The 27,718-nt window shown below is 47.3% G+C and overlaps 8 protein-coding genes and 2 long non-coding RNA genes across 16 annotated transcripts in view; 4 read left to right on the plus strand and 6 right to left on the minus strand.

Annotated features, from left to right (window-relative positions):
* Tsf1 (transferrin 1) overlaps nt 1-27,718 on the minus strand; it is a 229,567-nt gene that overhangs the window by 198,210 nt on the left and 3,639 nt on the right. For 2 of the 3 annotated variants that reach the window (XM_076795365.1, XM_076795363.1), the window contains exon 10: nt 27,584-27,686. In XM_076795365.1, coding sequence (XP_076651480.1) covers nt 27,597-27,686 — 90 coding nt within the window. In that variant the 3' untranslated portion in view covers nt 27,584-27,596. Of the gene's footprint in view, nt 1-27,490; nt 27,687-27,718 lie in introns of those variants that run through there. The other variant, XM_076795362.1, reaches the window with a different exon arrangement.
* On the minus strand, nt 92-1,298 carry LOC143358333 (V-type proton ATPase subunit e 2). Of its 2 annotated transcripts, none has more exons than XM_076795395.1 (4): nt 1,031-1,298; nt 804-851; nt 632-719; nt 92-545 (listed from the first exon to the last, which is right to left on the minus strand). In XM_076795395.1, exons 1-4 carry the CDS (start codon nt 1,126-1,128, stop codon nt 516-518), a joined length of 264 nt encoding a protein of 87 aa, XP_076651510.1. In that variant the 5' UTR covers nt 1,129-1,298; the 3' UTR covers nt 92-515. The 2 variants fall into 2 exon arrangements, with proteins under 2 accessions (XP_076651510.1, XP_076651511.1); XM_076795396.1 differs by having other exon boundaries at nt 92-526; nt 619-719; nt 1,031-1,297.
* Nucleotides 1,804-6,150, minus strand: Spt (Spitting Image). The gene is made up of 12 exons (XM_076794482.1): nt 5,454-6,150; nt 5,151-5,360; nt 4,899-5,084; nt 4,646-4,819; nt 4,431-4,555; nt 3,858-4,360; nt 3,566-3,768; nt 3,234-3,435; nt 2,948-3,154; nt 2,720-2,809; nt 2,352-2,639; nt 1,804-2,270 (listed from the first exon to the last, which is right to left on the minus strand). Exons 1-12 carry the CDS (start codon nt 5,505-5,507, stop codon nt 1,960-1,962), a joined length of 2,553 nt encoding a protein of 850 aa, XP_076650597.1. The 5' UTR covers nt 5,508-6,150; the 3' UTR covers nt 1,804-1,959.
* On the plus strand, nt 7,109-8,810 carry Prel (preli-like). Its single transcript, XM_076794244.1, has 4 exons — nt 7,109-7,877; nt 7,971-8,184; nt 8,256-8,504; nt 8,610-8,810. The coding sequence occupies exons 1-4, from the start codon at nt 7,786-7,788 to the stop codon at nt 8,769-8,771; spliced, it is 717 nt and encodes a 238-aa protein (XP_076650359.1). The 5' UTR covers nt 7,109-7,785; the 3' UTR covers nt 8,772-8,810.
* LOC143357700 (uncharacterized) lies at nt 8,973-11,052 on the minus strand. The gene is made up of 2 exons (XR_013082867.1): nt 10,426-11,052; nt 8,973-10,347 (listed from the first exon to the last, which is right to left on the minus strand). It is a non-coding gene; the product is annotated as an uncharacterized LOC143357700 (long non-coding RNA).
* On the plus strand, nt 11,480-14,165 carry LOC143358332 (uncharacterized). Its single transcript, XM_076795393.1, has 5 exons — nt 11,480-12,080; nt 12,162-12,202; nt 13,592-13,720; nt 13,869-13,959; nt 14,048-14,165. Exons 1-5 carry the CDS (start codon nt 12,056-12,058, stop codon nt 14,098-14,100), a joined length of 339 nt encoding a protein of 112 aa, XP_076651508.1. The 5' UTR covers nt 11,480-12,055; the 3' UTR covers nt 14,101-14,165.
* Nucleotides 14,282-18,233, minus strand: LOC143358317 (uncharacterized). Its single transcript, XM_076795366.1, has 12 exons — nt 17,114-18,233; nt 16,908-17,038; nt 16,714-16,848; nt 16,476-16,640; nt 16,322-16,410; nt 16,058-16,235; nt 15,727-15,976; nt 15,506-15,667; nt 15,252-15,406; nt 14,933-15,168; nt 14,642-14,840; nt 14,282-14,538 (listed from the first exon to the last, which is right to left on the minus strand). Exons 1-12 carry the CDS (start codon nt 17,326-17,328, stop codon nt 14,282-14,284), a joined length of 2,172 nt encoding a protein of 723 aa, XP_076651481.1. The 5' UTR covers nt 17,329-18,233.
* On the plus strand, nt 18,341-18,809 carry LOC143358335 (uncharacterized). The gene is made up of 2 exons (XR_013082942.1): nt 18,341-18,630; nt 18,735-18,809. It is a non-coding gene; the product is annotated as an uncharacterized LOC143358335 (long non-coding RNA).
* LOC143358327 (uncharacterized) lies at nt 18,638-20,409 on the minus strand. The gene is made up of 2 exons (XM_076795387.1): nt 19,959-20,409; nt 18,638-19,391 (listed from the first exon to the last, which is right to left on the minus strand). The coding sequence occupies exons 1-2, from the start codon at nt 20,407-20,409 to the stop codon at nt 18,748-18,750; spliced, it is 1,095 nt and encodes a 364-aa protein (XP_076651502.1). The 3' UTR covers nt 18,638-18,747.
* LOC143358314 (glutamate receptor-like) lies at nt 20,516-27,499 on the plus strand. Of its 4 annotated transcripts, XM_076795360.1 has the most exons (11): nt 20,516-21,436; nt 21,502-21,602; nt 21,692-21,775; nt 21,870-22,175; nt 22,739-22,845; nt 23,313-23,483; nt 23,559-23,791; nt 23,868-24,082; nt 24,165-24,421; nt 24,499-24,571; nt 24,648-25,076. In XM_076795360.1, exons 1-11 carry the CDS (start codon nt 20,884-20,886, stop codon nt 24,933-24,935), a joined length of 2,388 nt encoding a protein of 795 aa, XP_076651475.1. In that variant the 5' UTR covers nt 20,516-20,883; the 3' UTR covers nt 24,936-25,076. The 4 variants fall into 4 exon arrangements, with proteins under 4 accessions (XP_076651475.1, XP_076651476.1, XP_076651473.1 ...); XM_076795361.1 differs by lacking the exons at nt 20,516-21,436; nt 21,502-21,602; nt 21,692-21,775; ... (3 more) ...; nt 23,559-23,791; nt 23,868-24,082 and adding exons at nt 25,517-25,629; nt 25,700-25,894; nt 25,956-26,271; ... (2 more) ...; nt 26,849-27,060; nt 27,232-27,499 and having other exon boundaries at nt 24,191-24,421; nt 24,648-25,450; XM_076795358.1 differs by lacking the exons at nt 20,516-21,436; nt 21,502-21,602; nt 21,692-21,775; ... (3 more) ...; nt 23,559-23,791; nt 23,868-24,082 and adding exons at nt 25,517-25,629; nt 25,700-25,894; nt 25,956-26,499; ... (1 more) ...; nt 26,849-27,060; nt 27,198-27,499 and having other exon boundaries at nt 24,191-24,421; nt 24,648-25,450.

A 27,718-nucleotide genomic window follows, 5' to 3' on the forward strand; every position in this document is an offset into this window, starting at 1 on the left:
CACGTCAAATTCATATCGATTTCGAATCACCGACACCGACTCAGTTTGATTCGCTTACAAAATCTTTCAAAAGTAATACGTCAATAAAAAATATACATGGAAGTTTAATAAACAGAAAAATTAATACAAACTTATATGTACATACATGTCACTTATTATCTATTTTTATTGTGTTGGTTGTTTTTACATATATTACATACAGTTTACACACTGCGTAAACATGTGCTCCACACAAATTTTCAATATAGTCTTATTACCGAACGAATACTGGGACCACGATTAAATTGTACAACCATTGCAACTAAATTTTTTGCGTGTTTTGGAATGGTAACATTATGAAAAAATCATCAGGGTATTTCAATGTTTGCAAGTCGACCAATCGATCAATCGACCAATTTTCGTTCCAACCGTACAACTTTTTATCTCTACAATATATTTTCATAAACGATAACACATTATATTTATGGAATTATTTGAATACTCCCACTCGAATGGTATTGCTCGATTTCTGCAGATCAAGCTCTTTCTTCAAGGTCTATGTGGCTCTGCAAAGAGTATATCAAAGTTATCGAACGTGATACGAAAATGTTACCACAATAAAGAATATACAATATATACATATAATATTTACCCATTCGCGAGCCATCATAATAATCGTGACGTTGGATAGCTTTGGTCCGATGAGCGGATTCATCTGTGCCATGTAGCAACATAACCAGCTACAGGAACAAATAGCAAATTGAGAACCATAAGTATGAGGAAAATTTATTTAAGTATTTTCAACGGAGTTCTCGCCAACTTACAATAACCAGCACGTGAAAGCTGTCAACATAAGGATAACCTGAAGAATTCTGAAAAAGGAAAGGGGCGTGTTAGTAGAAGAACCACATACGACTATAACAATATGACAATGCCAATGTCGTTTCGTTACTTTTCATTGTTTTTTTTTCTCTATCTCTGTAACACGAATAATCTTCGAAAGATAGAAATTCCTAGGAAAGAAGTCGATGAAACGAAATAAGGAACGTACCCCCGATTAACACCTTTTGGTACAAAAATGGGCAACACGATTCCCACTACGGCCCAGAGCGCTGTAAAAAATAATACTGGTAACAATGATGCTCCCATTTTATCCTTTTAATTAATTGTTTTTTCGATTTTTTAACAAATGGGTTGGAACAACCACGAAAGGTGTAACTCGACTGACACAAATGTGAATCACGTGAATACGAATCTCGAATATCTCGAATTTCGCGTAAGTACGTAGTTCGATAGGTCGTACACGATGATACCTCGAACGATTATGTATGCTTAGAACAGAGAGAATAGGAGAGTGCTCACGTCCGGGTTTTCGGCGTTCCCGATGTAGTGCTGACATCTGCTCAGCCTTAGCGTGGAACAGAACCAAGCAGCTTGGCATGGAGCAGAACCGAGCAGCTTAGCATGTAACACAACCTGGGTAGCTTTCAGCAGGGAACAGAACCGAACAGCTTTTAGCATCCAGGATGCATCCTGCAGATGCAGGTTCTGGTCCAGCCTAAAAAGTTGATGCAGGTTCTGTTCTAGGCTAAAAATTAGACTAGGGGCAGTACCGGGGACACAAAAATCCCTGGCGTGATGCTCTCATTTCCTCTCGGATGATACGATACGATTTTTCGATAATCGAATGTGATCGAAGAATTTTAAATCCGAGAGTCATCGATAGATAGACAATATTTTTTAAATTTCAAAATTAAAGACGCAAAGAAATATCGATTTCAAGGATAAAACGTTTCGTTGCTTTTTTGTTTTCGGGGAAAAAATATTAAAGTAAGGCATTTTATTTTAAGGGTGGAAATGCAGATAACTATATTTCGCATCTTTTGTTCCAGAGAATACACTAAAATTGGAACTCGACAAAAGTGAAACAAGTCCTCGCTAAATCATAGAAATACACGATACACATATGTATGTATACGTTTAATCCCCAAATAATGTTTTTTGTGGTACTTCTGTGGTATGATTCATCCTTTGAACATCACTGTAACTTTTCGACGCTTCTACGACCGATGGCCCGTCTCCACCACCGATCGAAGAACACTGGTCTATTTGACGAGTTGTTATTTCGGATTGAGTTTCAATTGATTCAACCAGTGGCTCCGTCATTTTTGCGATCGACTTTTTACTTTTGTTCGACTCGTCGGATGCGTCGTCCTGGGATTTATCGGAATGGAGTTTCGATGTAGTCGCGTTTAAAGTCGTGCAAGAAGTTACAAATTTTTCCAGAATGTCTAAAAATTTCAATGCATCGATAATGGCCGTTTATTATTCACAAGATCAACGCGTTAACGCGTGTGGAATATACGGATTACCTGTCAAGTTAATACTTTCTTCGGCTAAGCAAATATCATCTTGAGAACCAATACTGTCTCTGCTAAAAAGATGTTGTCTAACGTTGGACAAATTTCTGGTCTTTAGTTCGGCGTTTCTCGACGATCGGTCAACGGTATCGTGTATATGTGGTGTTTTATACATGACCGAACGTTCTGTTCGCATTTCGCGGCCCTTCTTGATATAGGGTATCAAACACGATAAATTTGACTGCGTTCTGCAAACGCTATTCGCAGTTTGTATGGATAACGGTGATTTGTAGTTGCTTACTGAAAAATTATGAAAAGATGTAATTACAGACGCATAGCGATCACCTACGCCTACTACGTTCATTACGAAAAGTTTTCACCTGTGTACGGTGTTCTTATGTACGTCACAGATTTCTGTCGACGATCGTAAGACGATACGCAAAGTGTAGATGCCAACCGGCTATTTATGTCTGGGAATAACGAACATTAAGATCAATATCGAAATAACGTTGCTCTAGCGGCTATTAAGTGTGACGTGACGTGACGTAATGTGATCTGATCTGATATGATGTGCTGTGGTGTGCTGTAACAAGATTCGATGTATGTACCATGAATAGTGTCCCCTTGGCCTTTCCCGGTCCTCCCGTAGTTTGTATTTATCAACGATGTGTTATTCATGATGCCAACCAGAGCAGGATGCAACCTTTTCACGACATTCAAGATTAATTCGCATCGTTTTATTACACGCAACTGTTGTGGTTCAGTGGCATTTTCCGTTAAGAGACTTTTCGATGCAGCGTCAGCTTCGAATATTGCTTGAAAGTACACACGATTACTCGTGTTCCAACATTTACAACGAATCAATCGAAATAGTTCCAATTTATAAACTCTTACCAGCTTTCAATTCTCGGATCATCATTATTGTTTGCCGTTCAATTATGTCGCTTCCAATGTCATTTATAGTTGTACTGATCTGACGAGACAACGACGCGGACCTAAGTACAACGCTCTGTACCTGTGCTTGGGTTACTGGCTCTCTATTGTCAAGGCAATTCGACATTATTGCGACACGTTCTTGAAGATCGTCCAAAACTACCTAAATAATAATATATAAGGAAAGATTTTTAAGATTTTGTCAAACCATTTTCTACGCGCTGCTGCTGTGTCGATTATGAGTCTTGCATCTAGCATGAGCTTGAAGCAATACGCTTCATGTATACATATACCTCGCAATAGGCTGCCGAATCCATAACCAGGTTGATAGCGTCGTGTAACTTATTCATTTCTAGTTTCCACTGAGCGGTCAACAGTTTTACGTTTGCACGCATCTCTTTGCTTTCGGGATGTAGATAAAAAGTAGTAATCGAAGAAATCAATTCAGTCTCCAATGACTCAAGACTCGCTAAACAATTTCGAATCTGAATGATCCCTAAAACAAATTGGCGTTGAACGAGGAACATTTTGGCTTCGGTACTCTTTCCGGTTTTTACGGTCACCCGTACGTGTTTCTACACTTACGATTTCTATCTTTACAGGAAGCAACAGCAAACAGTCCGATTTGCATAGTCTTATCTATAATTTGATCGAACTCTTCCACAGCATCGGACAAATCGTTCTTGGATCGATTTTTAGCGATCAACGGATTGCCACAGATAGTGAACAGTTTCCTCAGAGCGTTAAAACGGTCGCTGAAAACTTCCATAACAAGATTCAGTACCGACACGTTAATTTTACGTTCCAAACGATAGAGCGCATCGTTCAAACTATTCATAAATAAACTGTTCAAAGCAGAGTCGGATGATTCGGACGTTAACTGAAACTTTAAATTCTCGTATTCCGATATGATAGAATGGCAGGTCCCGGTAATGGCTTTAAAGTTGCAAGGTTTGCACACTTGTGCTATTGCCATAGCGTGCGCGAATACGTCTTCGATTTGTACCCACAACTCTTTGCTTTCTTCTATTTGCTCCTCCTGCGATTTGTTTGACATTTCTGCCAATATATCCAATACCAAGTCCATTCTAGATGCAAACATTGGAACAACATTGAATGTTTCATTAATGAACCTAACGAATGCGCGCGATATCTCACCTATAAACAAAATGATTTTCTCTTTCCAGTATCTCATCTTCAGATAAGGGATCCGGCGTGTCCAGTATTTCTAGTATCATCCTCAAACAGAAACAAATCCTTTCGCAGATATATTTCTTACAATTCTGAATAAATAAAAGAATGGATCATTCGATTAGAGGAAATTTGTATGCATACCCGACCCATAAAATGGAAATAATAGATTACGCTATTACATAGATGGATGCATTCAATTTATGCTGTTCTTGTACCACTTGGACTAATAATTTAAATGCTGTGCACAACTGACACGAATATAATACGATCTTTTCTGCGTCCACACGAGATGTTAGGCTTTTTCTGTATATTTGTAATGGTCCGAGCAACTCCAAAATGGACATTCCAACCTCCTAAAGACAGTTATGTTGACGATGTTGTTTAAAGCATTTGAAAATACTACAGAATAGTTTACAGCAGTATCTACTATACCTTTATATTTTGAAAATGTTCAATTTCATTGGCTTTACCCATTTCGCTAACATAATCCAAACAATCGATTAATCTTTGTTTCAGTGGCAGGCATTCTAATTTTTCCAAATTTTCTAGGGCTAGTTTAAATTTATCGAATACAACGGACAGAATTTTTTCGACAGTGCCTTTGTTTATACTTTCCCCCTGCAAAATGTTTAAGGACAACGATAAACAGCAAATTCCATTGATTTACAATTCAATTAAACATACCGTATCTTTTACATGTTTCAGGGAGCAAAACTCCTCTACTATGCCGGCGATTCTTGATTCCATTTCTTCATAATCGACAATATCTTCCCTCCGTAGAGCGTCAAATTTTTCTCCTAAACGTTCTAATCGGTCGGAAAGAGTCGATTTTGTTGGTAACGTGTCGTTTGTACACAAAGAGTTACTTTCTATTAGTTCTCTTAATTTATTTACCTGAAATGTCCAATGTAACGAAACAATACCATTATTTGTGGACATTATTGTATTTATAAATAAAAACTGTCAATGTACTATTTTATATTGTACCTGTTCTTCTATGGGTATTAATATCCCTTTTATTTCTTTCGTTTTTATAGACATTTTGTCGTTTCTTCCTTCGTTTAATCAAACGTTGTTGTCAACTTTGCGACTCGTGGTTGTTTGTAAATAATGTGAATACAGCAAATAAATAGTTTTTGTCTGTTTTTAACGATGAAAATCGGTGTTCGTTCATTTTTCACATCGCTATACCATTCTCTGCTTACTCACGATCCTCGCTTACGCGAGGACAACAAACGATTCGATGGCCACATTGTCAGACTGAATTTATTGCCCATAGAAATTTAATAAGCAATAAATTTAAATTTACTAAGCAATAACAGTGTTTCACACACTTCGTAACAATCGTATTTACCGCTTGCCCACTGTAAATAAACAACAGCGTGTCGCAAAATCACAAAGCATTTTTACAGACGCGAAGCTTCGGCGATTCTTGGTAACCGATTATTTTGAAATAACATTTCAATGCTTTCCCGTTGAGATTTTTCATTGTTAAAGGTTCAAGGCCCAGGGTCAGTCCCATTTATATATTTAGGTTTGAAGGAAAATGCGAAATTCATTTTGCTAACGATGTTGACAATGTCTTTCTTTGCTACTTTATTATGTAATTTCTCAATGAAAATGACTATATAATAGAACACTCAACTCGATGAGGTATCTATATATATTGTATACAGTTCCAGAGCTATATAGTTGCAACAGAGAGGAGCATATCGTCTCTGGTTGCAAGCAGTCGGATCATCGGATGATGTATCCAGGACCAGAATACGAAAGTGTACGAGATGTCGCATCTAGACCTTTACTGTAGGGGATTATACTCAGTGGTGCACTGATATATAATCAGTGCAGTTGTGACAGAGAGGAAATGAGAGTGCTCACGCCCGGGATTTTAGTGTCCCCGGTATAGTGCTGCCCCCTAGTCTAATTTTTAGCCTGGACCAGAACCTGCATCATTAGCAGCGGATTCCAAATAATGCCAGAGTGAATACTACTTCTATGTTAAAAGAGGCTCTGATCCAGCCTGAAAGATGATGCAGGTTCTGGTCCAGGCTAAAAAGTTGTTGCTGGTTCTGTTCCAGGCTAAAAAGATGATGCAGGAAAAGTGGGGACACTAAAACCCTGAGCGTGAGCACTCTCATTTCCTCTCTGTCACCACTGCTCCCTGTCTGTGTTCTTCCTATGTAGGCGCAGCCTAAGGGAATGGCGATACTAGCGCCAAACTCCCTACATATTTCGTTTAGGCTTTCTAGGTTGGCAAAGCAGTTTACATGAACCGAGAAAGTCCATAAGGTGTTCACAGTCTATGTACATAAATAATCTTATACACTCGTTGTGTCATATACATACATACAGCGTGATGGTTATGTATGCATATGAGTACATATATCTACATTCTACATGATATGTATATATAGTAGGCATACATTGTATGCAAGTTCGTATACCGATTGGCAACTCGTTTCTAATGTATAGCACGAATATGATTTGCATATGTCTACATATGTACACGTATGTAGATGGCTCCTTTCAGGTTCTCCGTAATCCGTATCAGTCATTCTTAAAAGAAGCCCTGCCTCCACGTGTTTTCGATTGGACTCAATGTTCAAATACATGTATACATCTGCATACACAATATACATATATGTATAGATTACTGGATCGAAACGATGCTTTTGTAGAGTTTTGTGACTCTTACGTGATCGTGCAGTGGGTTCTCTGATAAGTTCTTCCGATAAATTTTTGTCGGTTATCGTTTGTGCGTAATTGAACTGTATCTGGAAAACTCGACGAACATCGACGAACGCAATTCCCGCGTCCTCGTTTTATAATTTCACGCGGCAAGTGGTTCGCAACTATCGAACGTGAATGAGGGTTATGTAATTTATCAAGTTTACCAAACTAAGACACTAGTGTTTCCGCTGAATTTTACGACCCGATCGATCGCTATGGTCAAACGGATGAATTAGTAGCAAAAACAGATTTTACATCATTCATAAAACTGATGCGGATTTCGATGTTATTGTATGCTTCTATCTCCGCGTATATGTATACATACATATATACACACATTTGTGTATACGCATACATAGATACATATGTGTATTTATATACACGTAGAGCGACTTTTTTTAAATCAAATTTCGAAAAGGCATGCACGACGAAGGATGCGAATTTCTTTTCTTGATTTCAGAGGGAACCACGGAAATTAAATTGACCGTACCCTGCCTGTACTTATGGTCCATTCGGTGTTCTACAAACCTGGGCTGTGCATCCTCACGATCTGGTTCTATTCGTAGAACAGTTCTTGCGTCTCGAAAGGATGGTTAAGCGTTACGAGAATACTAAAATCTTTCAATTCGATTGGTATCAAGTGGCGCAAGGATTTTGGCATAGATATCCAAATCCCAACAGGTACGTGAAACTTTTCTTTCATTCTACGTTCATTGGATGGAATAGCGATATATGGGAATAGTATTGCAAATAAAGAGTAATCCGTTTCCATAGTACTCATGTCCTCACGGAGGATACCATATCGAGGGAAGTCAAAAATGGAGTTCTACACACGAAAAGATTGCTAACAAAAACTAACAGCGTGCCCAAGTGGGCAAAGAGATTCGTTAGCAAAAACACGATAAAAATTGTAGAGGATAGTACGGTGGATCTTAAAACCAAGACCTTTACCACGTACACGAGAAATTTGGGCTATACGAAAATAATGGTAATTCACGAAATAAAATTTCATGAAAATGTTTAAACGCGAAACTCACGACCGTTGTTTGTGGTTTTCAGAGCGTCGTGGAGAAGGTTGTTTATAGGGTGTGCGAAGAGAATCCTAATTGGACCGTAGCAAAGAGATCTGCATGGATCGACAGTCAAGTGATGGGACTGGGCAAAGCAATACAGACGTTTGGATTGGATAAATTCAAAAAGAATTGTAATGACATGTACGCGGGTTTCAACTACGTTTTGGCACACATGTTTCCCCATACGGCGCAACACATGAATCCGACCCTTTCCCAAATGGGTTTCGTTCACCGAGTGAGTCGACATTGACGCGATTCGAGAGAAGCGTAGCGGGCGGGGCGTGCCGAAAGATTGCTCGTTACTACGCGTTACAAATTTTAATCGATTGCTTTGTACTAGCTCGACGATGGAACTGCGAGTAGATCTAGACTGGCGGAAGATTTCCAGCATTCGTTGCAAGGAAAGGCGGAGAAGGTGAAAGACGTTGCGAAGAAGGCAACCGATTTAGCGAAGAAGAAGGCTGGACCGATCTACGCCGCCTGCCAACCGCAGCAGTCGTAAACGAACAGCGGCCAGATACGGCACGACACGGCGCGATACGGCGCGATACGGAAAACTACTACTCGTACTATCTCGTCGTCTACTAAAAAATTATAAATCGCTGGAGGACAGTCTCGAGGCGCGCGTCAGATGTCCGACGTTTTCGAACGGTAGACCGTTCGAAAAGAATTGTTTTTTTTTTCCGAAGACTGTGGCTAAAACACAGAATGTTTCGAAACTACAATCGTTACCGTAGCAATCGTAGCACACGGAGGATAGCGTGGAATCGAGGCTGACATCGGTAACGCGGGAATAGTTAGTTTATGCTTAAATGATATTCTTTTCCCATGTTCGAACGTCTGCTCAAAGCGTCGTACAAGCATCGTTTTTGCACAAGAATCGCAGGAAAGTTGTCACGCGAACAACTCTGCTACGGTAATGCTGCACATTATGCTACACTATCATTCCTTTCAACTGCCAGTCCGTGTTTAACTCTTTCGTTACGGCAGTCCGCTCCGCCAGAGAACCACCACTAACACGCGACACCGTGCCAAAAAGTATGCACATAGTCAGTCGTCACTCGTACACACGGGCCGTCGCGTGGATACTGACCATGGTCGGTGCTCGTGACGAAAGGGTTAATCATTTAGTTCTGTGTCACGTATCTTCGTAGTAAGCGTTATGAAACGCGAGATTATGTTTTTCTTTATGATAACAGAATGAAAATGTTCGAACACGGCACCGTTACGGTATTGTTGCAACGACGCTTTTTAAAAAGAAACGTTTCATCGTACATCGCGCAAGAGTTCACGATTCCGGCGCACCTGTAAATGGTTCTTTAAACGTATTCGTTGGATTAAACGCAAATGACGTTTGTCGTCCTGTAAAATATTTGAAAGATCGCGCGAGAGATTTTCTCGGCAAGGCTGTTCGATCGAATGCGATTCGTTCGAACGAACCGTGATTCTCGTAAAACGAGTATTCGGTTCGGTCGTTATATTTAAATAAAGTATGCTATCTCGCGCATCTCGCGTGACTGGCGCGACAGGTTTTCCACATTTTTCGCATGTTTTACGTTCATCGTATTCTTTTCGCGACGCGCCTATGTACGTCGAGCCGATTCGATCGAGATCCCGATGATTCGTATCGGTCTTCGATGCTACGTACTTAATGCACATCCACGGTCAGGTGTGTTCAGTTTTGCGCATGCACGCGTATTGTATCGCCTAGATCGAAATACGGTAGTCCGCGCCGTCTTTGTGCTTGTACGGTAGAGACGTGTACAAATCACGAGCCAGAAGCTCCGTAATGAATTCACATCAATCGATAGGAATAATATGTTTATTTTTAACCAGTATTGTGTCCGTGAACGATGCAAGAATCGCACGATCGGAGAAATTTGTTAAAATATAGAACTGTAATTACATGTACATCGATCCGAAAAATTGTTGTTTCGGTTGTCCTTTCGTCGTCGATTGTTCGTTTGCTGGTTCCTTTTGTCCAATTCTGCGTACCACTTGTAAACGGAGGAATGAGCAATCCTTTTTTTCACGGGGGGCTTCTATCCGATGCACAGTGGTCTGAAAACGCGATTTTACTGGGCAAAAGTCAATCGTTTTCGAAGTCGAAGATTTTGAAAAACTTTTTTGCAATGAAGTAACAATACACTTCGAACCTTCAAACTCCAAAATATCATTCGTTTCAGTTGATTCTGTAATTTGTTAAGAACGATAAGCATCAGACTTGTTCTATGCGAAAGTTTATACGATTGCGAAGAAGAGTATACTAAGTGCCACCTCCTGCCATCTTGTAGCGTATACGATATAATTAAGAAATCAAAGTTTTCGATAGTATCCAGTCACGTAGGCTCTTGAATAGTGGCTTTACAAAGTAAATAATATGATTATATGTAATTAAATATTAATTATATACAGGGTGTACAAAAAAACCATTCAATATTTATATGGTATATAGGATACATTGTACTGAGTAAAAAAGCTTTAGTAAACATAGGTCGAAAGGTCAACCGTTTCTGAGATATAAACATTTTTGCTTGCTAAGTTCACGATTCACTTACTACTTTTGATATTTACAGAAGATTTTCCACGAGTCTTCCTTCCTTCGATAAACAACTGACTGATTCCGGATGAAATCTACTGTCGGCACTTGAATAAGAAGCATGTAAGTCAATCGTGATACTAGCAAACAAAAACGTTTATATCTCAGAAACGGTTCACCTTTCGACTTATGATTACTAAAGCTTTTTTACTCGGTACAGTGTATCCAATATACCATACAAATATTGAATGGTTTTTTTTAAACACCCTGTATACATATTACTTATATTAGTTACACAGAATAACTAAAATATATTGCGATGAAAAATGTTGATACGCGTGTCTCATTAATTTTGACCACGAAAAGCGGCGAGTTTCCAGACCATGTGTGCATACTATCGAATCCGCCATTTTGAATTTTGAATTTTTGGTGCCAGATTCGTTATTAGTAGACAACGGATCTTTATGTAAAATAAAAATTTTCTATCTGAGTAGCAACAAACTGGAGTAAAATAGAAATTGATTTTCTTTCTTGATATGTTTAAAAGGTTGAAAATAATTTAACAGTATATCTTTAAATTCCTGTAATATTTTTACTGTTTTAAATGACACCGACTGATTTTTGTCATAAATGCATACAAATCCGTTGTCTAGCTATTAGTGACCTGAAAAACACTTGATTACCAACTTTTACAAGATTTCAATGACATTTTGAGTTTTGACCAGTAAAATTGCGTTCTCAGATCATTGTGCGATGTCGAGAATCGTATGCGCGATCGAATACGATTCTTCAACAGAGCGTGGACGGACTTTGATCCTGCGATCTCAAGAAAAGTGGGATTTCCTGAAGCATGTCTCGCTGTTCCCATGTCTCTCTGTCACACGACTTCTCGTTTTTGTTTTATACGTAGCCGGACTTATGGTCGGGAGTGGAGGAGGGGTGGGGGTCACGGGAAGATATACATATAGAGAGACATACAGATAGATAGAGATGGAGACCAAGTACAACGAGAAGAAACGAGTTCTCGGATACGGTAGAAGCGGAAATTCGATTCGTTCGCGGATTCCCCCTAACCGGTTTGCCGTGAACTATAAAAGCTAATGCGAATCATGCTTTTCGATCAGTCAATTTTTCACGTTCGTGGGCGGAACTCTGAATAAACGAAGCTGCGAGAGGAAGCTGTGGGTAGAGCAATAGATAGGTATACGTAGAGCAAGAAAAAGGACAAAGTCGCGAAATCGATCAGGATGTGGATGTTGTACGTAGTATTGGGTGAGTAAGCGCAGGCGTTCCGAAAATGTCTGATAATTATCGCGTTACCGTACAAATTAATGTGCAATGGTTTTTACGCAGTTGCCGCCGTGTTCAGTGGAAGCCTGGACGCGTTCCCACAGGTAAGCAGTTTGCCGAAAGGTTCCTCGCAGATATACTCTATTATCTAATATACTCTATTACCTTATCTCTATCTAAAATACTAATTTTTAAGCGGACACTCTTAAAAATTGCATAGCTTTTTAAAAATTGGTCCAAACGACTTGAACTTCTTTTTAGATGTTAGACCGATTAGTTTGCTAGACAATGAGCAAACAAAAATTTCTTTAGACTACAATTGGTTGGAATGATAAAAAAAAAAATGAAAAAATAATGATTTCTCAACTTTTTAATCTGAGCCCACAACGATATATACAGCGACTCCAACTAATATTCGGTTGCAAAATACAACTTTCAGTATTTTCTTTGCAATTTCGACCAATTGCAATTTTTGTAAAAAAATTTTTTCACTTCATGTAGCAAACCAATTGTGCTAACTTCTTTAAAAAAAATACAAGTCGTATGGTCCAATATTAACAAAGTTATACGATTTTTAACACTAAACCTACCACCGCCGGTCAAAATGACCGTTCCAGATTCTTTATTTTATAATTACTGAAATTGCAAAAGTGCTTTCGTGGGAAATGATTAAATAAATACATTTAGGAGAGAATGTATTATAATATGAACCGCACAAAATCCAAATAAATTCAATCTCGTCATTCTTATAAGAGAACATGTAAGCTTTTAAGGCTCGGTAGGTTTCGTGGTAAAAGCGTCCTAAAAATTATTGTGAGACACCGTACGTGTATGAACATACTCGTCGACAAATCGGACTGATTTCGGCGATCAATAATCATTTATTTTCCTATCCACGAACACTTCGAAGAATTTCCAAGCGGACTGTAGGGTTATGAATGGGACACTGTATTAGAATGATTGTTTAGAGTGACTGTGGACGCGACATCGTGGCGCCAACGTGTTTGGGTCCTGCGCGAAAGGGGGTCTGTTTGGGCCGAAGTGTGAAAGAAGAGTGTTTGGGTCTCGGTGACAGGAGTAAAGTGTTTAGGGGCGCCAAACGCAGGGTGTACGTGACTGTTTGGGTTTTCCGAATGGATGTGAAACTGATGGAGAGAGAATGAGAGTGCGAGAGAGGAAGAATGAAAGAGAGCCTTATTATAAAAGGGACGAATGCGAGGGATGTTGGGTCAGTCGAGAGAGAGAGTCAATCAGTAGAGAGAGAGAGAGAGAGAGAGAGAGAGAGAGAGAGAGAGAGAGAGAGAGAGAGAGAGAGAGAGAGAGTCTGTAGAGCGAAAGTCGCGAGCGAGTGAGTTGATGAGATATTGAACATTGTCGTTTGAGAGTCGAGTTGTCGAAGTAAAATAAAGTACTTTAGTGAAATCGGTGTGAGATAACTCCACCCGTTACGTCACACCTGAGACGTAGGAGTTTCTCATAAAATATTCCTACAGGACGGATTCGTGTTCGACGGGCCGTTTTCTGGAGGCGATAGAACCACGCGGGCGACGACGACCACGGGGAGCACTACGACCGCGAGGACGGATGCTGGCGACAACACCGAGTGTGTCAACAACTGTCCGGTGAGTGACAACGTTTTTTCGCGATCGCGACCTTGCGTTCGCGACCTTGCGTTCGCAACAACAAAACCGTGTAAGGATTATCGCACCGGTTTTTCTCAGGTCGAGTTTATCGCGACGTATCGATAACGAGACGCGATTCTTGTTCTAGAGAACGTTGGAATACAATCCGCTTTGCGGGACCGACATGATGCTTTACTCGAATCCAGGACACCTGAATTGCGCGGTGATGTGCGGTAAAGGTAAGCGATGGAAAACGACACGGTACGACACCTGTGTTAGTCGTGTTAGGTCGAGAATTAACCGACAGAACGTTTTGCTGTATCGTAGACGTGAGGATAAACTACTATGGGCCTTGCCGGTCTTCTGGCGCGAGAGGATAATCGTCGTTGGATAGCTCCGCAGCCGAAGGATCGTTGGTCGAATAAAAATGTGATTTCCAAGCGGACGGATCGCCAAGCGTTTATTCGTTATCCTTTTTTGCTTCCCGCTGTACCAGGCGCGGACAGACCGGAAAGTTTGTTCGAACGGTGTCGTGTAGAATACGGTCGAGTTGTCGAGCCTTCAGCCGAGGGACGACGACGAGGCGTTGCGATCGGCCCATCTGACCCTTCGCGCGATATCAAAGTTTCCTCCGTGAATGCCGTACAGATGCCTGGTCAGCACGTTGATCCTTTCCTGTTCCGCTCGTATCGCCGTTCGTCTGTATCGCGCGACGGTCAACAGGCAAGCGAGAATCAACGCGATTTGAACGATCAGCCAAAAGATCAGGAGGCTGAGAGCGAGACTCACGTCGACGCAAAATAGTCCGTCTACGGAGTCTGGGAACAGAGGAGGAGACACGATGATAGTAAAGCGACGGTAGCGCTACGCGTTGGATTTCGCGTTCTGCGTTCCGCATCCGGCGTCGCGAAACGCGCTTACTTTCAGCCGTGATCAAGACAGTGTCGGGGGACGGTTTCCTCTCCCTCGAGGACAATCGGTCCGACGTGGGCGCCACGGGATTCTGAACAATTATCGAGAGCTGAAGCGGAAGTTCATCCGGAGACGTCTCGTCAGAGTTCGCTCTCGCGTCGTCGCGTTTTCTTCTGCCGAAAGAGGGCTGATCGCCTTTGCACTTGGTCTGTAATCGGCCGCGAGAACGCTTGGTATTGCCTGTCGATTTTATCGACGAAAGACGAACAACAATAACAAAAGAACCGTCCGTCTACTTACCGGCGTACACTCGTCCGCGCAGAATCGAACGATCACGTTGAATCGAACCAGCTGACTGTCGGGGAACTTAAAGGCGGCGAAGGTCGCGATCAAGGATTTCCCATCGGTGGGGTCTTTGGACAGAGCGGGAAAGGTGGACGGATCGGTTGGACAACCGAGCTCGTCTAGAAGCAGGTAAGACGAGTCGCCGGATGCGCTGCTAGCCACAAGGTGACCGGCCTCGATATCGTAAGGACCTTGCGAACAAACAAACCGGAGAAAAAGGTAGAAAGAGAATAATCGATCGATACCGAAGGAATCGTGATCGCGACGCGCTTACCGTTCGTCGGATTTAATTCGATCTTGAGAACCAGTTTCTGTCCTAGATGAGTAACGACGGCGTCTTTCGAGTTTTCGTCGAGAATCCTCATGGTCACCAACGGCGGTTGGGACGATGCGTTCACTATCGTCGACGATATCGGCGGCACTCCTGCGCTAAACGCACGAAATTCGAATCGCGAGCCGTCAGACAAAGAGAAGACACAAGAGACAGGGTAGAGTAGAAGAGAAGAGAAGAGGTATTGGTCGTCTTACTTTGGATCGAGAAAGCTGAAACTCGTATGGACGGTAACGTTCCTCGGTTCCGGGGGTTTCCGATCGTCCAGAGAACAACCGACTCGAACCGCTTGATCACCCAGACGTTGAACGATCGGATTGAACTGCACCACGACCGTTGTCCAAAAGAGCGGCCGCGTCCTGCGACAGATTGTTTTCCGAGTGGTCGCGATGCGAGTTGGGCTGGAAAGGCTGCTTACCGATTTTGATCGTCAACGGAAAACGCGACGTTCAGTCCGCATCGCGGCGCTACCTGGGGAAATTGTTCCGGTCGAGGAAGGGAAGCGAGAGGCGGCAAATACGGCAACGGCAACGACAACACCGTCTGGTTCGCGCCTCGTCCATCGACCGCGCAACTCTCCGCGTAGCCGTTCGCGTACATTCGACCGAAGAAGCCGTCGCTGGTGCTCAACTCGACCCGCATCGCGCTCTCGTTGCATCGCACCTTTACTGAAAGACGCGGGCGGGGTCCATTCACCGATTCCAATCATCGTCATTACCAAATATCCGTATCCGCATTCGTGTACTTACGATCCAGGCAAGGCTCTCGTTCCCGGTAAATAGCGTTCGCCGTCGGGACTAAAGAGCTGACGCCGAGACCGACGGTGTCCTCCGCGTGCAACAGACACATCGGCGCGCCGGTGGAATTGTCCAGCGTGTATCCCCGACAGAGGAAACCGTAATCGTTCGAGTCGCAGCTTCGCTCGCACTGAATTCGAGAGAACGACGGATCATCGGTGACGGAGATCGGCGGCGTTCGGAGACTCGAGAAAACGCGCGCGAGTTCGTTCTTACCTGCTTCTCGTCGACATTCGCCAGAGCAACGTCCGAGTACGGTAGCGTCGCGTTGCGAAACTCCGCGTACGAACAGTATTCTCGTTTCGCTAAAAATCGGAAAAGAAACGCAGAGCGTGGAAAAACCGATGGTCCACGGTACCGATTTACTTACACACGACACGACACTGGTACCGAAGATACTCGTCCCTGTACATCGACGCCCTGTAGGCTTGCGGTCTGACACCTCTCTCGAGCAGAGACAACGAGCATCGGCCGATCGCGTTCTCGGCCGAGAGCGGTTTGCTCGTGCGAAATTGCGCCGACCTGCAGCTTCTACCTGCGATCGAGACGTCCAATATGGCGATCGGTACTATTCCGCTGGTACGCACGCGATCCGTTCGTTCGCTTACCCGTTTCCACGCATATTTCGTAGCACTGACTCCTGGTGATCGAGCGAGGCAAGTGGAACGCGCCGGAGTCGATGAACACCGCTCCCGGGGTTCTCTCTACTTGCCAGAATCTCTCCCGCTTGCATCTCGCTGGAACTGATCGTAAGTATGGGCTTTTAATCGGTGGTATTCCAAGCACGCCTCGATTCGGCTACCTTTCACGCAGATTCGATGATAGAACGTCGAGCTGGCTTCCGGCACGAGATCGTCGTTCTCCGTTTCCACGGCGTAGCAAACGCTCCTACCGAAATCCACGACGAACGCGGTGCAGTTGGAGTGCGAGCATCTGCAACTCGGAAAAACGACGATCACCGTTGGATCCTTCACCTCACGTTGGATCCTCTGACGAGCCCCAGCCTACCTCTCGAAGCATCTCTTAGTGATGCCGTTCGAATTTACGGCGCTGAACAGTATCGTCTGCGAATGTACCAATTCCGGTTTGACGCCGCCGATCTTTTCCCAACCGAGGTCCGAGCACGTTGTCCCGGAGCGGGATTCTCGTTCCAAGGGATCGTTGGCGGTCGCAACCGTGCCGCAAAACGAGATCGCCACCAGGAGACGCGCGATCATCGACATGCTGGGTTCGGTCTGCTCGTCCGCACTCGCGCCCGCGTGCTCGTCGAGCCGGGCGAGACTGTGCCAAGGATTTTCCCGATCGCGCCTGGTCGTTTGTCCTGCCGCTAGCCCGAAGAATCGCGAGCCAGCATAGATTACGCGCCAGCTCGTTTACGTAACGAAGCGGACCGCGCCGAACCTCGCGCGCACGCGAGCGCCGCGCAAAAACCGAGCGAGTCGAACCGATTCACATTCGAGACTTTGCGGAATCGCGTTGTTTCTCTATTCGGTACCGCAGTCGGTTTCGCTTGTTGCGATCGCCGAGACAAAGCGATGGATCGATGGTGGTCTCCGCTGTTCGACGCGATGCTGATCGCGAACGCGAGAACAGCCGGTCGACGAGCGGACGCGTCACAAATGCAACGACGACTGACGCGTCGCGCAACGTGGATATAATCGCACGGGTTACCGGCGTTCACCTGCATCCTCAAAAACTGAAACGAATGGGAATAAGCTCGGCCGCGCGCGCACCGCGTTTCGCCAATCATCGAACCGTGGTGTAGCGACGCGTAAACGTAAGCGGATGTCGCGCGGATACGTAATCGGGAGCATGTTGCGCGTCGTTGCGAACGAAACTCGAACGAGTCGTCGTTCCCGGGCGAGCTTTGCGATCGGTTTCGACCAGCCGGAGGACAGAACGGCCAGCGACGGGTCACGAAAGATGAAACGTACGCAGACATCGACGAAGGCTTGGCCCCGGTGCTCGCTAAATGGAACGGTGAGACGGGTAAAGGGCGAGGCGTGACGCGTGACGCGTGACACGCAACGACACTCGCCGCTCAACGATGGTTATCTCGCCTCGTCGGCTATTTCCGTCGGATTCGCGACGGCGAATCGCGACCTAAAGCGAACCGCGGATATAAAATGCGAATCGACGGAACGTGGGAAGACGAATATGTGGCTCTCCCGTGTTCCTACTCTGTCTATGACGCGTCGCGGCGCGAGCGTCCTTCGGCTTACGCAACGACAACGAATTTCGATTTGGAAGCGCGAGGTACGCGAGAAAATCGGCAGCCCCGGCGGAACATCGAAAGAAAGATTGCGCGAGAATCAGAACAGAACGAGCCCGCATCGTTTTCGACTGTCGAAACGGTCGCGAAACGATTCTCGCGCCCGCATCGTCGTGACTCGTCGGACCACCGGAACCGCGAAAATCTGGACGATTTCTCTCCGTTCGTGTTGCGCCATGCGTTTATATCTCTTGTTCTTTCGTTTACGATCGGTTTTTCCGTGCCCGGTGTTCTGATCGGAATGGATCAAAAGGTGTGTATTCGGTTTTGCACGATATGTACTTTATTTCGCAGGAACATGCGAATACTATATAGGATTCGCTTGGAAATGTAGTGGACGGTTTCTTTGGTTTCCAGGAAGTCGCCGGGATTATTGCACGTAGCCCAACATTTTAGCGAAATCGTAGGCGGCGTCGAAATTTTTCACGAAACCGTGGACGCTCTGAGGCAACCTCTTGGTTCGGTCCAGCTCGTCGAGGAGGGTGCGCAACCACGGCAGACCTTGCGTGGTTAGAAGTTTCCAGAACATGTTGAAGCTGTTCTGCGCGGCCAATTGGACCGCGTTAAGGCTCAATCCTTCGGCGCTGCTCACCAAGCTCGACGCCGATGCGAGCGGATGCGCGATCGCGTTCGGTATCGACGCCGCCAAGTCTGCTATCAGCTTTGGCGCCTCGCCCAGATCGAGGGATAGGTCTGTCAGCTGATCTTCGACCGAGGCCACGCTTTGTTGGAGCTGGTCGATCCAGGAGTCGGACCCGTCGGTGGTAGATCTTCGCCGCCTGTCGCCGCCGCCGGTGTCGTTGTCGTTGGACGATCCATCGGCGGTGTTCGTCGCGTTGTCGGCGTTGCTCGAGTTTAGAAACGGAGACTCGAAAGCCGAGAGAATCAGTAGAACTCTGTTGACCCACCTTACGAAGCGGTCCTGGGCATTCGTGAGAAAGCTCCGAGCAACGTTCACTGCGCTCAGGACCGTCTGTCCCACCGGGTTGTCGGATCTCGTATCGCTCCTTATTCCTGAAAGTAAAATGAAATCTCGTTACGAGTCAGTGCCGACCTTACAATTTGGAGTCAGTACCCACACCACCTCGGTGAGGGGCCGAAGAGAGCCGTCGCCGCCGAGGAGTGTGCCACAACATTGTCGTATATCGGTATTGCACAAGTAAATATCATCGGAATTATATCATATTTGGTTTCATTTTAATCAGAAAAGTTCCACCAATATGTTGATCAAAGTTTTATACAAAGAAATAACGAAAAATAAAGAAGTTTTGTAATTGGATTTAGTAGCGGTCTTCTGGTCTCACACCGATTTGTCCGTCTCTCCGTGCAACATCGTATCGGAGAAAGACATCTTCTCAATCTTCCTGTCACGATCCCTTAGTGGTCATAGATTTCTTATGACTTGTAGACGGATATGACTCTTAGGTTTCCAGCGTGCCCTGTGTATTTCAAATAGGACGCGAGAACCTCCGATTTCGTATAAGAGTCAGTCACTAGAACGGCGGGACTGACTCGTAACGAGAATTCACTGTATTCTTTTCGCAATTTGTATTCTTTGTGGTCGATTCGCGGGAAGCTTACCTGCGGTCGGGATGGAAATCGCGGTGTTGAGAATTTCGCGAATCGGTACGGTGATCGCGGCGCAGCCCGTGGGCGATCCGTTCGGGCAGGATAAGGCGATCGCGATCGCGACCGCGAACGCGACGATCGTCCGGCGATCGTTCATCGCGACGCGACGTTCCGGTTCAGGATTTCGGTTCAGAAACAACGGACAAACGAACGAAGCGAACGAAGCGTGACGGTATCGCCGATCGCTGGGAACTTCTCTCGGTCTTACCGATCGACGGCTCGGTTTTTCTACCCTTTTCCACCACCCTGGGTTCGCGCGGCGGGTGCAGTACGTCACGATAGAGCAGAAACAGCACGTCGTGGCACGGCACGGAACGATACGGTGAAAATGGCTCGCGTGGCTCGTCCTATCTGCGCGTCCGTCGTTATCGATGCTAATTTGCGACCGCGTTCGTAATAGCATTCGCGCGCGTAACAATCGTTTGGTTTTTCCACAATTTTTTGACTAGCTCGCACCGAAATTTCCGGACCCTTTGAACGCGTCGCGATCCGGTCCTTCCAAGTTCCGGATGGTCCCTACACGCGCGTTGCCGCGCGACCTCGGCTCGGCTTGCACGGTTTCTCCTGCGCGATCTTGCGCCTCGACAAACAGTCGACGTGCCATTTTCCGAAAATTTATGGCGTGCGTTTCGAGTCGCGAATAATGTATCGAGCTAATTGCGTAAGGAGACGACGGAGACCGATAGCGACGGTCTCCTTGAACGACTTGCTAACGAGCCCACTTTAAGAAATATTCCCGGTCAACTCGATCGAGTCGAAACGAAACGAAACGAAACGAAAAGTAAACCGTTTTGTCTCGTTGCCGGTATGAATTATTCGCGTGGCCTCCTGGACGATCGGTGTTTGCTCAGCACGGCAAATATTGGAAGAGATTTCGATGCGCTGCTCGGCTCGGCTCGGCCGGGCTCTCTTTTCGCAAAAATCACGACAGCGATTGCTCGCGGTCGCGAGCCGCGATCGATCTCGCGGTAAAAGGTTTGTTGTGTTTTCGTCGATTCCGGTCGGACTAGGCAACTATCGGGTCGGAGAAACAACAAAGATTATCCGCGCGTTTGACCAGAGATTATCGACAGCGCATCGCGAATCAGTTCCTCGCGGATCGCGAACGGGAACGCAACTGCAAACTACGAGCCGGAAACTAGAAATCAGACATCACAAACGAGAAATGGCGAATTGGTGGCGCGAGCGAGAGATACTCGCGTCGGAGGGTGTCTCCCGATTTCGAATTCGCGGCAAGGCGTGGCTGTTGCTGTTGCTGTTGCTCGTGCTTCGAGTCTCGACCGGGGTTACGGCTGACCCTTCCGTGTCGGAAGACGCGGATCCCATTCTAATCAGACCGCTGTTCGTCTACGAGAACCTGATCAGAGGCGTTCACGACTACTTCAACAACACTTGCATCATACTGTTCCACGACGCGCCGAAGACAACAGGTGAGAGACGGTGCACGAGCCGTGGCTGGTCGCGTCGGTTCGCATCGAACGAAACATGGTTTCAGGTTTGCGGGAAATCGACGGATTGCTGTCCCTTCAACGATACTTCAGCGGAACATTGAACATACGAACCTCGATCATGGATTTCCGCACGTTCAAGAGCCGAGTACGTTGAAAAGCGGCCTCGGAGCCGCGCCGACGGTTGTTTTCTCTGTCGGCGTAAAAATACCTGATCATACGGAAATTTGATTTTAGCTGGGGGACACCTACAATTCCATCAAGAGGCCATTGTTTGTTCTGTTGAACGATCTCGAGGAAATCAGGGAGCAATTTGCTCGGGTAAATTGCGCGAAACGAAACCGCTCTAACCGAGCGATTCGCGTTGCGTCGCGTCGCGTCGGGTGAGTATTCACGACTCTTCGAAATCGAACAGGTTTCCCGGTGGATCACGATGGCGTATCCAACGTGGCTGCTCTTCCTAAGAAACGACACGAAATACGAGGATTTTCTGTCGGAGGTTCACGTGCCGTTCGACTGCGTTTTCATGATCGCGCAGTCGGACGATCGGGAGAACGGCGAGGTGATCGGAGACGTGTATCGCATCGGCAAAGAGGAGGATTTGAGGTGGATGAAGTTCGGCGAGTGGGACAAGGAACGAGGTTTCCGAGGACCGCGACTGGGCCTCTACCAACGCAGACACGATCTCCATGGGCGCACCATCAGAGTGGTCACTGTACAGGTGAGACGACGTATAGCTCCGATAGGGACGGGCTGGGATTTCGATACGTTCGGAAGCGAGTTCTCGATATATGCCAACAACATGGGTCTTGCCAGGGTCGTGTAATCGAATTTGTTTCAGCGTTTATAATTCGTTGTAAGCGTGTTTACAGTCTTTAGTCAAGGTTGAAGAACATCTCTTGAAACCCTAGTGGGATCATGTCATCGTTATTTCACTGTTTACATCGAGTGTTCTACTTTTATGAATTTTTCGTACTCAGTCACGCGCGAAGGTCATAATATTACAGGTCGTTGGATTCCTCTTGACCTCGGCTATCACACAGCGATAATAAAAATATATGATTGCATTTAAAAAAATATCGATGACCTTGAAATCTTGAGAAAAAATTTTTACCATCATCAAATTCGCCCCTTGAAACAGTACGACTTCATTCTGTGGAGATTTTTCGTACGACTAATAACAACCGAGATATTTAGGTGTTCCCATTTAAATGCTCCACCCTGTATAGAGAAATCAGTGTATTTACCTCGGATGGAAAAATTCCTCGGTTTTCGTGTTCACAGGATCCTCCGGTCTCGCGCGTTCTTCGGGACACGGCGAACAGGATGGTGGGTATCGCGGGTTTCTTCGGCGAAGTTATCCACCTCCTGCAGGAAGGGATGAATTGCACGTGAGTGAAGCTCCAAGATTTCTGGTCCCGAACTCGTCTGCGTCTCCGGTTCGTCAGGGTTCGGTCCGGGGGTTTTTCTGCGGTGCGTGATCCTCGGGTTCGCGATCCTCGGGCTCGCGATCCGACGCTTTCCTCTTGCGACCGCGTTGTGCGAGTTCTCGTAGCTGCCTGGCCGTCTCCCTGCGAAAGTACATCTCCTGATTGGCGGCCGACCTCTCCTCGAACGCGTCTCTTTTTCGGCCGTCGCCGCTTCTTCGCCGTCTCTCGAAAAAGAACCGACGGGTCGCGTGACCCTGGCTCCGGACGCACGGACCGTTGGGTCGCGCGAGCCTCGATCCTAACCCGCGTAACATCGTTTCGACGAGAACGCCGTCAGCCGTCGCGCGTCGTTTCGCGGAAAAACCAAAGACGATCGCGCCTCTCGAGGATCGCTTCGCCGTTTCCGGTTTCCGGTTTTTCGCTTGCAGATTCAGCTACACGGAGGCGGCGTCGTGGGGGGTGCGACTACCGAACGGCACGTGGACCGGTTCCATTAAGATGCTGTTGGAGGACGAGGCGGACCTCGCGGCCACCGAGCTGATGATGACGTCCGACAGGTTGGACGCCGTGAAATTCACCACTCCCGTTTATTCGACAAAGTAAGCGGACCCGCGCGGTGTTTCCACGTGACACGGACGAGATAAAGACGCGCGCGTTTCCATTCTCGTGTGCAGATGTCGCGTGTACATCAAGAAGCCGGACACTATGGCGGTCAAGTGGAACGCCTACTTGGCGCCGTTCGCCTTGAACACGTGGAACGCGATCGCGATGACGATCCTGGTTGTGGTACTGACGATATCCACGATCGATTCGTTCTCCCCGTCGTCGGTGGTGCCGTCGTCGATGCCGCCGCGATTCGCTATCTCCGAGGTGATGTTTTTCGTGTTTGGCGCGCTTTGCGGTCAAGGTGCGTACTTCGGGTTCTCGATAACGATCGGTACTTGCGTACGCTCGTTGTCTGATTTGCTCCGCGAAATCGGCAGGCATGGAACCGTCGTCGCTGGATCCGATACGATTGGCGCAGTTGAGCATTCAATTGACAGCGGTGGTCGTGTTGGCCGCTTACTCGGCCGCGCTGATCAGCTTCCTCGCGGTAAAGACATTCGTGATGCCGTTCACCACGATGGAGGGTATGCTGGAGGACGGTAGCTATCGGTTCGCCGTGGTCGGCGATTCGGCCGACTATAGTTTCTTTCAGGTAAGCGACATCGCGGGGTCACGGTCACGTGATCGTGTTTCGACTATACTCCACTCTAGTCGATCCGATTACCACACGACAGAACACCACCGATCGTATACTCGCGATCATGTTCGACAAGTTGATGGCCAGCGAGACCGATCTGCCGGTGAATTATCTGGACGGACTGGGACGCGTCTGTCGGGAGAGCAAATACGCGTTCATGACGCTCGATAATATGGCGACCGTGCTACAAGGAGCGGTGGAATGCATGCTGGAACCGTTGGACACAATGGTGCAGACGACCGTGGCCATGGCGGTGCCGAGTCAGAGCCCTTATCGCGGCATCATCGATACCAAGTGAGCGATCGAACGCCGAGCGTCTTCGGTTTCCGAGTTCTCGCTGGTATCACCCGCTCGTCTTTGTCGATTTTCAGTATTTTGGTGCTGCGAGACAGCGGGATTCTTCAAAGGTTGATGAAAGCCGAGTGGGTCACGAACTCGAACAGGGTAATATCATTCGAGAGTTTGTTTCGTTGAAGGGCTCGACGAGAAACGTTCCACGCGGAAACTTGTTCGTTTTCAGCCGAAGAGCGGATGGTCGTCGGTCGAGCTGGAGGACGCGATGCCGCTGCTGGTCTTCTTGGCTGTCGCTGTACTGGTCGCCTGGCTGGCGTTGCTCGGCGAGTGGCTGATCTACTCGCGGCGAAGAGACTCGATCCCGATCTCCGAGACGGTTCGTCGCGCCTCTGCCGCCGAGCCGAGCGTAGATCGTTCGCGGGCCGCGGTCGCTCGGCGATCTGGTCGGGCGCGATTGCCGGCGTACGGTCGACGACCGGTTGCGCGTCGTCGCGTCGTCGTCGCTCGAACGTAAACACGCAGAGTAGTTTTGTTGCGCGTCCGGACAAGCGGTTGTCTCTTCGAGTTGGCCGAGTCGAGAGCGCGACCGAACGATCGCGAATTCGAACCGAGTTGTGTGCCCGTTGTAACGGCGAGAGAATGGAGCTCGTTCCGTGTAACGGGTTCCCCGCGAAAGTTCAGGGTTCGTCGAAGGAGCACTCGTTTCCGAACGGAAAGGAGAACGAGCTGCCTTGCACGACCGCGACCGCGACAGTTAAAAAGTGCAAAAATGTCGCTCTTCGAAGACGCGTCTCTGTGTCGTCGAACGACGAACGAAGGTCAGAGTTGGCAGGTCCGAACGGCCGGCAGGGACACGCATTCGGAGAGACCTTCTCGTTGAAGAAGACGCCGTTTCACGTTCATTGCGACGAGAAGAATGTGCCGGAGACGCAGCAGAAGCCACAACCGCAAACGCGATCGCGCCGCGGTTCCATCGCGACATCCAGACCGTCCGTTTTCTCGCGCGACCTCCGAAACGAACGCAAACAGGTACGGCGATATCTCTGTTACGAATTGCTCGTGATCCACTTAGTTTCTCGATTTTCTGTGTTCCAGCCTGCTCCAAAATCCGAAGATACAGGAGACGGACTTTCGCGTAAACAATTGCCGGACGATCGGTACCGGAGAAACGAGAGTGTCTTGCCGTCGAAGATTCCTCGTCGCGCCAGGTAAGGCGGACACCTGTCCGACTCCTGAACCGACTCCGGAACGGTCGTAACTTGCTGTGATTGTTCGCAGATCGATTTCCACCGAGTCGGACCGACGGAAACCTTTGTCGCGCGACGATGGGAACGCGTGGTCGCGTCAGGCGATCTCGGTCGCGCCGTCATCGTCGAAAGCCGTCGAGAGGGTCATGGCAGCAGGACAAGCGATGGTCGACCGAACACGCTGGCTGGAACGCGTCGACGGCTCGGCTACGGTCCAAGGAAAAGGGTGCGCCCGAGTTTTCCAGAATCGAGTTTTCCAATCGTTCATGTTTTCTATTTTGCTTCAGGGTCGAGAGAAGAATCGTCGACCCGATCGACTGGGAAGCACCGATTTCGGAGGTCCGTCGCGACGATTCGTCGCCGACACGGCCGAGCGTTCGTCCGCGAAAACAGCAGGCTCGCACCGGAACGTCGAAAGCGCCACCGAACTTGTTTCCCGGCGAGTTGGTCTGCAACGCTGAATACCACAAGGATTTGTTCTTCGTCGAGCGCGAAAAGGAGGAACGAGCTCCGCGATTGTCGGCCAATTTTCTCGCGCATTTCTCGGAGCATGTAAACGCCGAACAGAGGACGGTCATAGTTACGTTTATGTTGCACTTAGGGGTAAGGATTCGCCGCTCCGATTCTCCGATACGAATTACGGGTGCGATCGACACCGATTGTTCGCAGACGCACTGCAGATACCCGTCGTACATAGTTTATCGAGCGGTGAAGCTGTTCGACGCGGCGATCGACAGTCTACCAGTGGCCACGGCGTTGATACAGTTGACAGCGTTGGCGAGCTTGTGGATCGCGCTGAAAACGCTCGAGAACGCTCACAAAATCCCCACGGTGAGTGAGCGAATGAGCGAGCGAACGAGATTGTTACGATTTTGGTTTTTCCGCCGTTTTCCGGTTCCAGGCTTCGCAGATGATTCGTCTGGCCAAGGACCTTTATGCTGGACGGGAGGACCTGCTGATCGAGTACGAGAGAAAAATCCTACGGGCGTTGGATTTCAATGTCACCTTCGCCGACGCCCACTCTCTTCTCACCTGCCATCTGATCAACTCGAAGCGTTGCGCGGCCATCTCGGACGAAACGTTCGCGTTCGCTTATAAGGCGGGCGGTTACGTGGTAAGCCGACGCGACACCGACCTCCTCGTTTTAAATGTACGATCGCGGGTGTGCTTTTTTTTTTAGATCGACCTAACCCTGCTGGACGAAATGTTTTGTCGAACGTCCGCGAGTCTGGTAGCCGTGACGGCGGCCGAGCTGGTTCTCGGCCTCATCGTCGACACCGAGCAGGCTCGCGCTACCGATCTTCCCGCCCAAGTTCGACCGCGATGGCTGTTTTGGAGAGGATTGCTGTACGCAGCCTCCGGGGACGGCGCCGGTTCTCGCTTCGGCGTCAGGTCAGTGTCGGAACGTTCTCGTGTTTATCTCGGCCGGCTTCGTTCGCCGATAACCCCGTTCGCCCTCGCTTTCCCACTCCCCGCGCTCCCGTTCTCCCTCCTATTCACCGGTACTATTCCTGTTACGTGATCGGCAGCGAAAGCGGCGGTGTTGTGACGGCGGGGAAACAGGTTTCAGGACGAAGAGATGGACCGATGTCGCGTCGCGATGCTGCGTCGCGTTCTGAGCTCCGGAAGGAAGAACTCGAGTTTCGAGGTGGTGTGGAGAAAGTACAGTCGCAGCAGATTCGGTCGAATAGCCGAGTCTTTTCTCGAACGAGCAGACATGCTGTCGCCGCTCGAAACCTTTGATCCCTGAAAAGGATTCGCGATCTTGTTCCTCGCTTGAATTTCCTTTTTTTTTTAGAACGAATAAAACAAAAACAGTCAGTTTCTCTCATGTTCAGATGCATCGTTTATTTTGCGCTTGCGACATCCGCCGAGGTTGCGCCCGTTAACGGGCTAGACGTTCAAGCTGCCACCGTTTTGCTCGTCCGTCAAGCGAGACCGTACTCTTGCTGAGTGTTTTGCCAGTCGTTCCAACTGTCCCAGGACTTGTCGACCGAGACCAGGCCTTGGGCGTCGTCCTGAAACCGAGAAGATTCGCGTCGCTTGAAAC

Source organism: Halictus rubicundus, chromosome 10 (assembly GCF_050948215.1).
Source record: "Halictus rubicundus isolate RS-2024b chromosome 10, iyHalRubi1_principal, whole genome shotgun sequence".
NCBI classification, from domain to species: domain Eukaryota; kingdom Metazoa; phylum Arthropoda; class Insecta; order Hymenoptera; family Halictidae; genus Halictus; species Halictus rubicundus.

Bases quoted from the DNA above. Each gene is read 5' to 3' on its own strand.
- LOC143358333 (XM_076795395.1), bottom strand. From the start codon at position 1,128: ATGGGAGCATCATTGTTACCAGTATTATTTTTTACAGCGCTCTGGGCC. The intron at 852-1,030 runs GTACGTTCCTTA...TTCCTTTTTCAG, and splicing joins CCAAAAGGTGTTAATCGGGG to AATTCTTCAGGTTATCCTTA. The intron at 720-803 runs GTAAGTTGGCGA...TTGTTCCTGTAG, and splicing joins GCTTTCACGTGCTGGTTATT to CTGGTTATGTTGCTACATGG.
- LOC143358332 (XM_076795393.1), top strand. From the start codon at position 12,056: ATGTGGATGTTGTACGTAGTATTGG. The intron at 12,081-12,161 runs GTGAGTAAGCGC...GTTTTTACGCAG, and splicing joins GATGTTGTACGTAGTATTGG to TTGCCGCCGTGTTCAGTGGA. The intron at 13,960-14,047 runs GTAAGCGATGGA...GCTGTATCGTAG, and splicing joins CGCGGTGATGTGCGGTAAAG to ACGTGAGGATAAACTACTAT.
- LOC143358314 (XM_076795358.1), top strand. From the start codon at position 24,329: ATGCATGCTGGAACCGTTGGACACAATGGTGCAGACGACCGTGGCCAT. The intron at 25,451-25,516 runs GTACGGCGATAT...TCTGTGTTCCAG, and splicing joins TCCGAAACGAACGCAAACAG to CCTGCTCCAAAATCCGAAGA. The intron at 26,783-26,848 runs GTAAGCCGACGC...TTTTTTTTTTAG, and splicing joins ATAAGGCGGGCGGTTACGTG to ATCGACCTAACCCTGCTGGA.
- Spt (XM_076794482.1), bottom strand. From the start codon at position 5,507: ATGTCTATAAAAACGAAAGAAATAAAAGGGATATTAATACCCATAGAA. The intron at 3,436-3,565 runs GTATATGTATAC...ATTATTATTTAG, and splicing joins ATTCGGCAGCCTATTGCGAG to GTAGTTTTGGACGATCTTCA. The intron at 2,271-2,351 runs GTAATCCGTATA...TGAAATTTTTAG, and splicing joins AGAAAGTATTAACTTGACAG to ACATTCTGGAAAAATTTGTA.
- LOC143358327 (XM_076795387.1), bottom strand. From the start codon at position 20,409: ATGCTATTACGAACGCGGTCGCAAATTAGCATCGATAACGACGGACGC. The intron at 19,392-19,958 runs GTAAGCTTCCCG...TTTTACTTTCAG, and splicing joins GATTTCCATCCCGACCGCAG to GAATAAGGAGCGATACGAGA.
- LOC143358317 (XM_076795366.1), bottom strand. From the start codon at position 17,328: ATGTCGATGATCGCGCGTCTCCTGGTGGCGATCTCGTTTTGCGGCACG. The intron at 17,039-17,113 runs GTAGGCTGGGGC...TCCGAGTTGCAG, and splicing joins ACTAAGAGATGCTTCGAGAG to ATGCTCGCACTCCAACTGCA. The intron at 15,407-15,505 runs GTAAGACGACCA...TCGTGCGTTTAG, and splicing joins TTCAGCTTTCTCGATCCAAA to CGCAGGAGTGCCGCCGATAT.
- Prel (XM_076794244.1), top strand. From the start codon at position 7,786: ATGGTTAAGCGTTACGAGAATACTAAAATCTTTCAATTCGATTGGTAT. The intron at 8,185-8,255 runs GTAATTCACGAA...TGTGGTTTTCAG, and splicing joins TGGGCTATACGAAAATAATG to AGCGTCGTGGAGAAGGTTGT. The intron at 8,505-8,609 runs GTGAGTCGACAT...GCTTTGTACTAG, and splicing joins AAATGGGTTTCGTTCACCGA to CTCGACGATGGAACTGCGAG.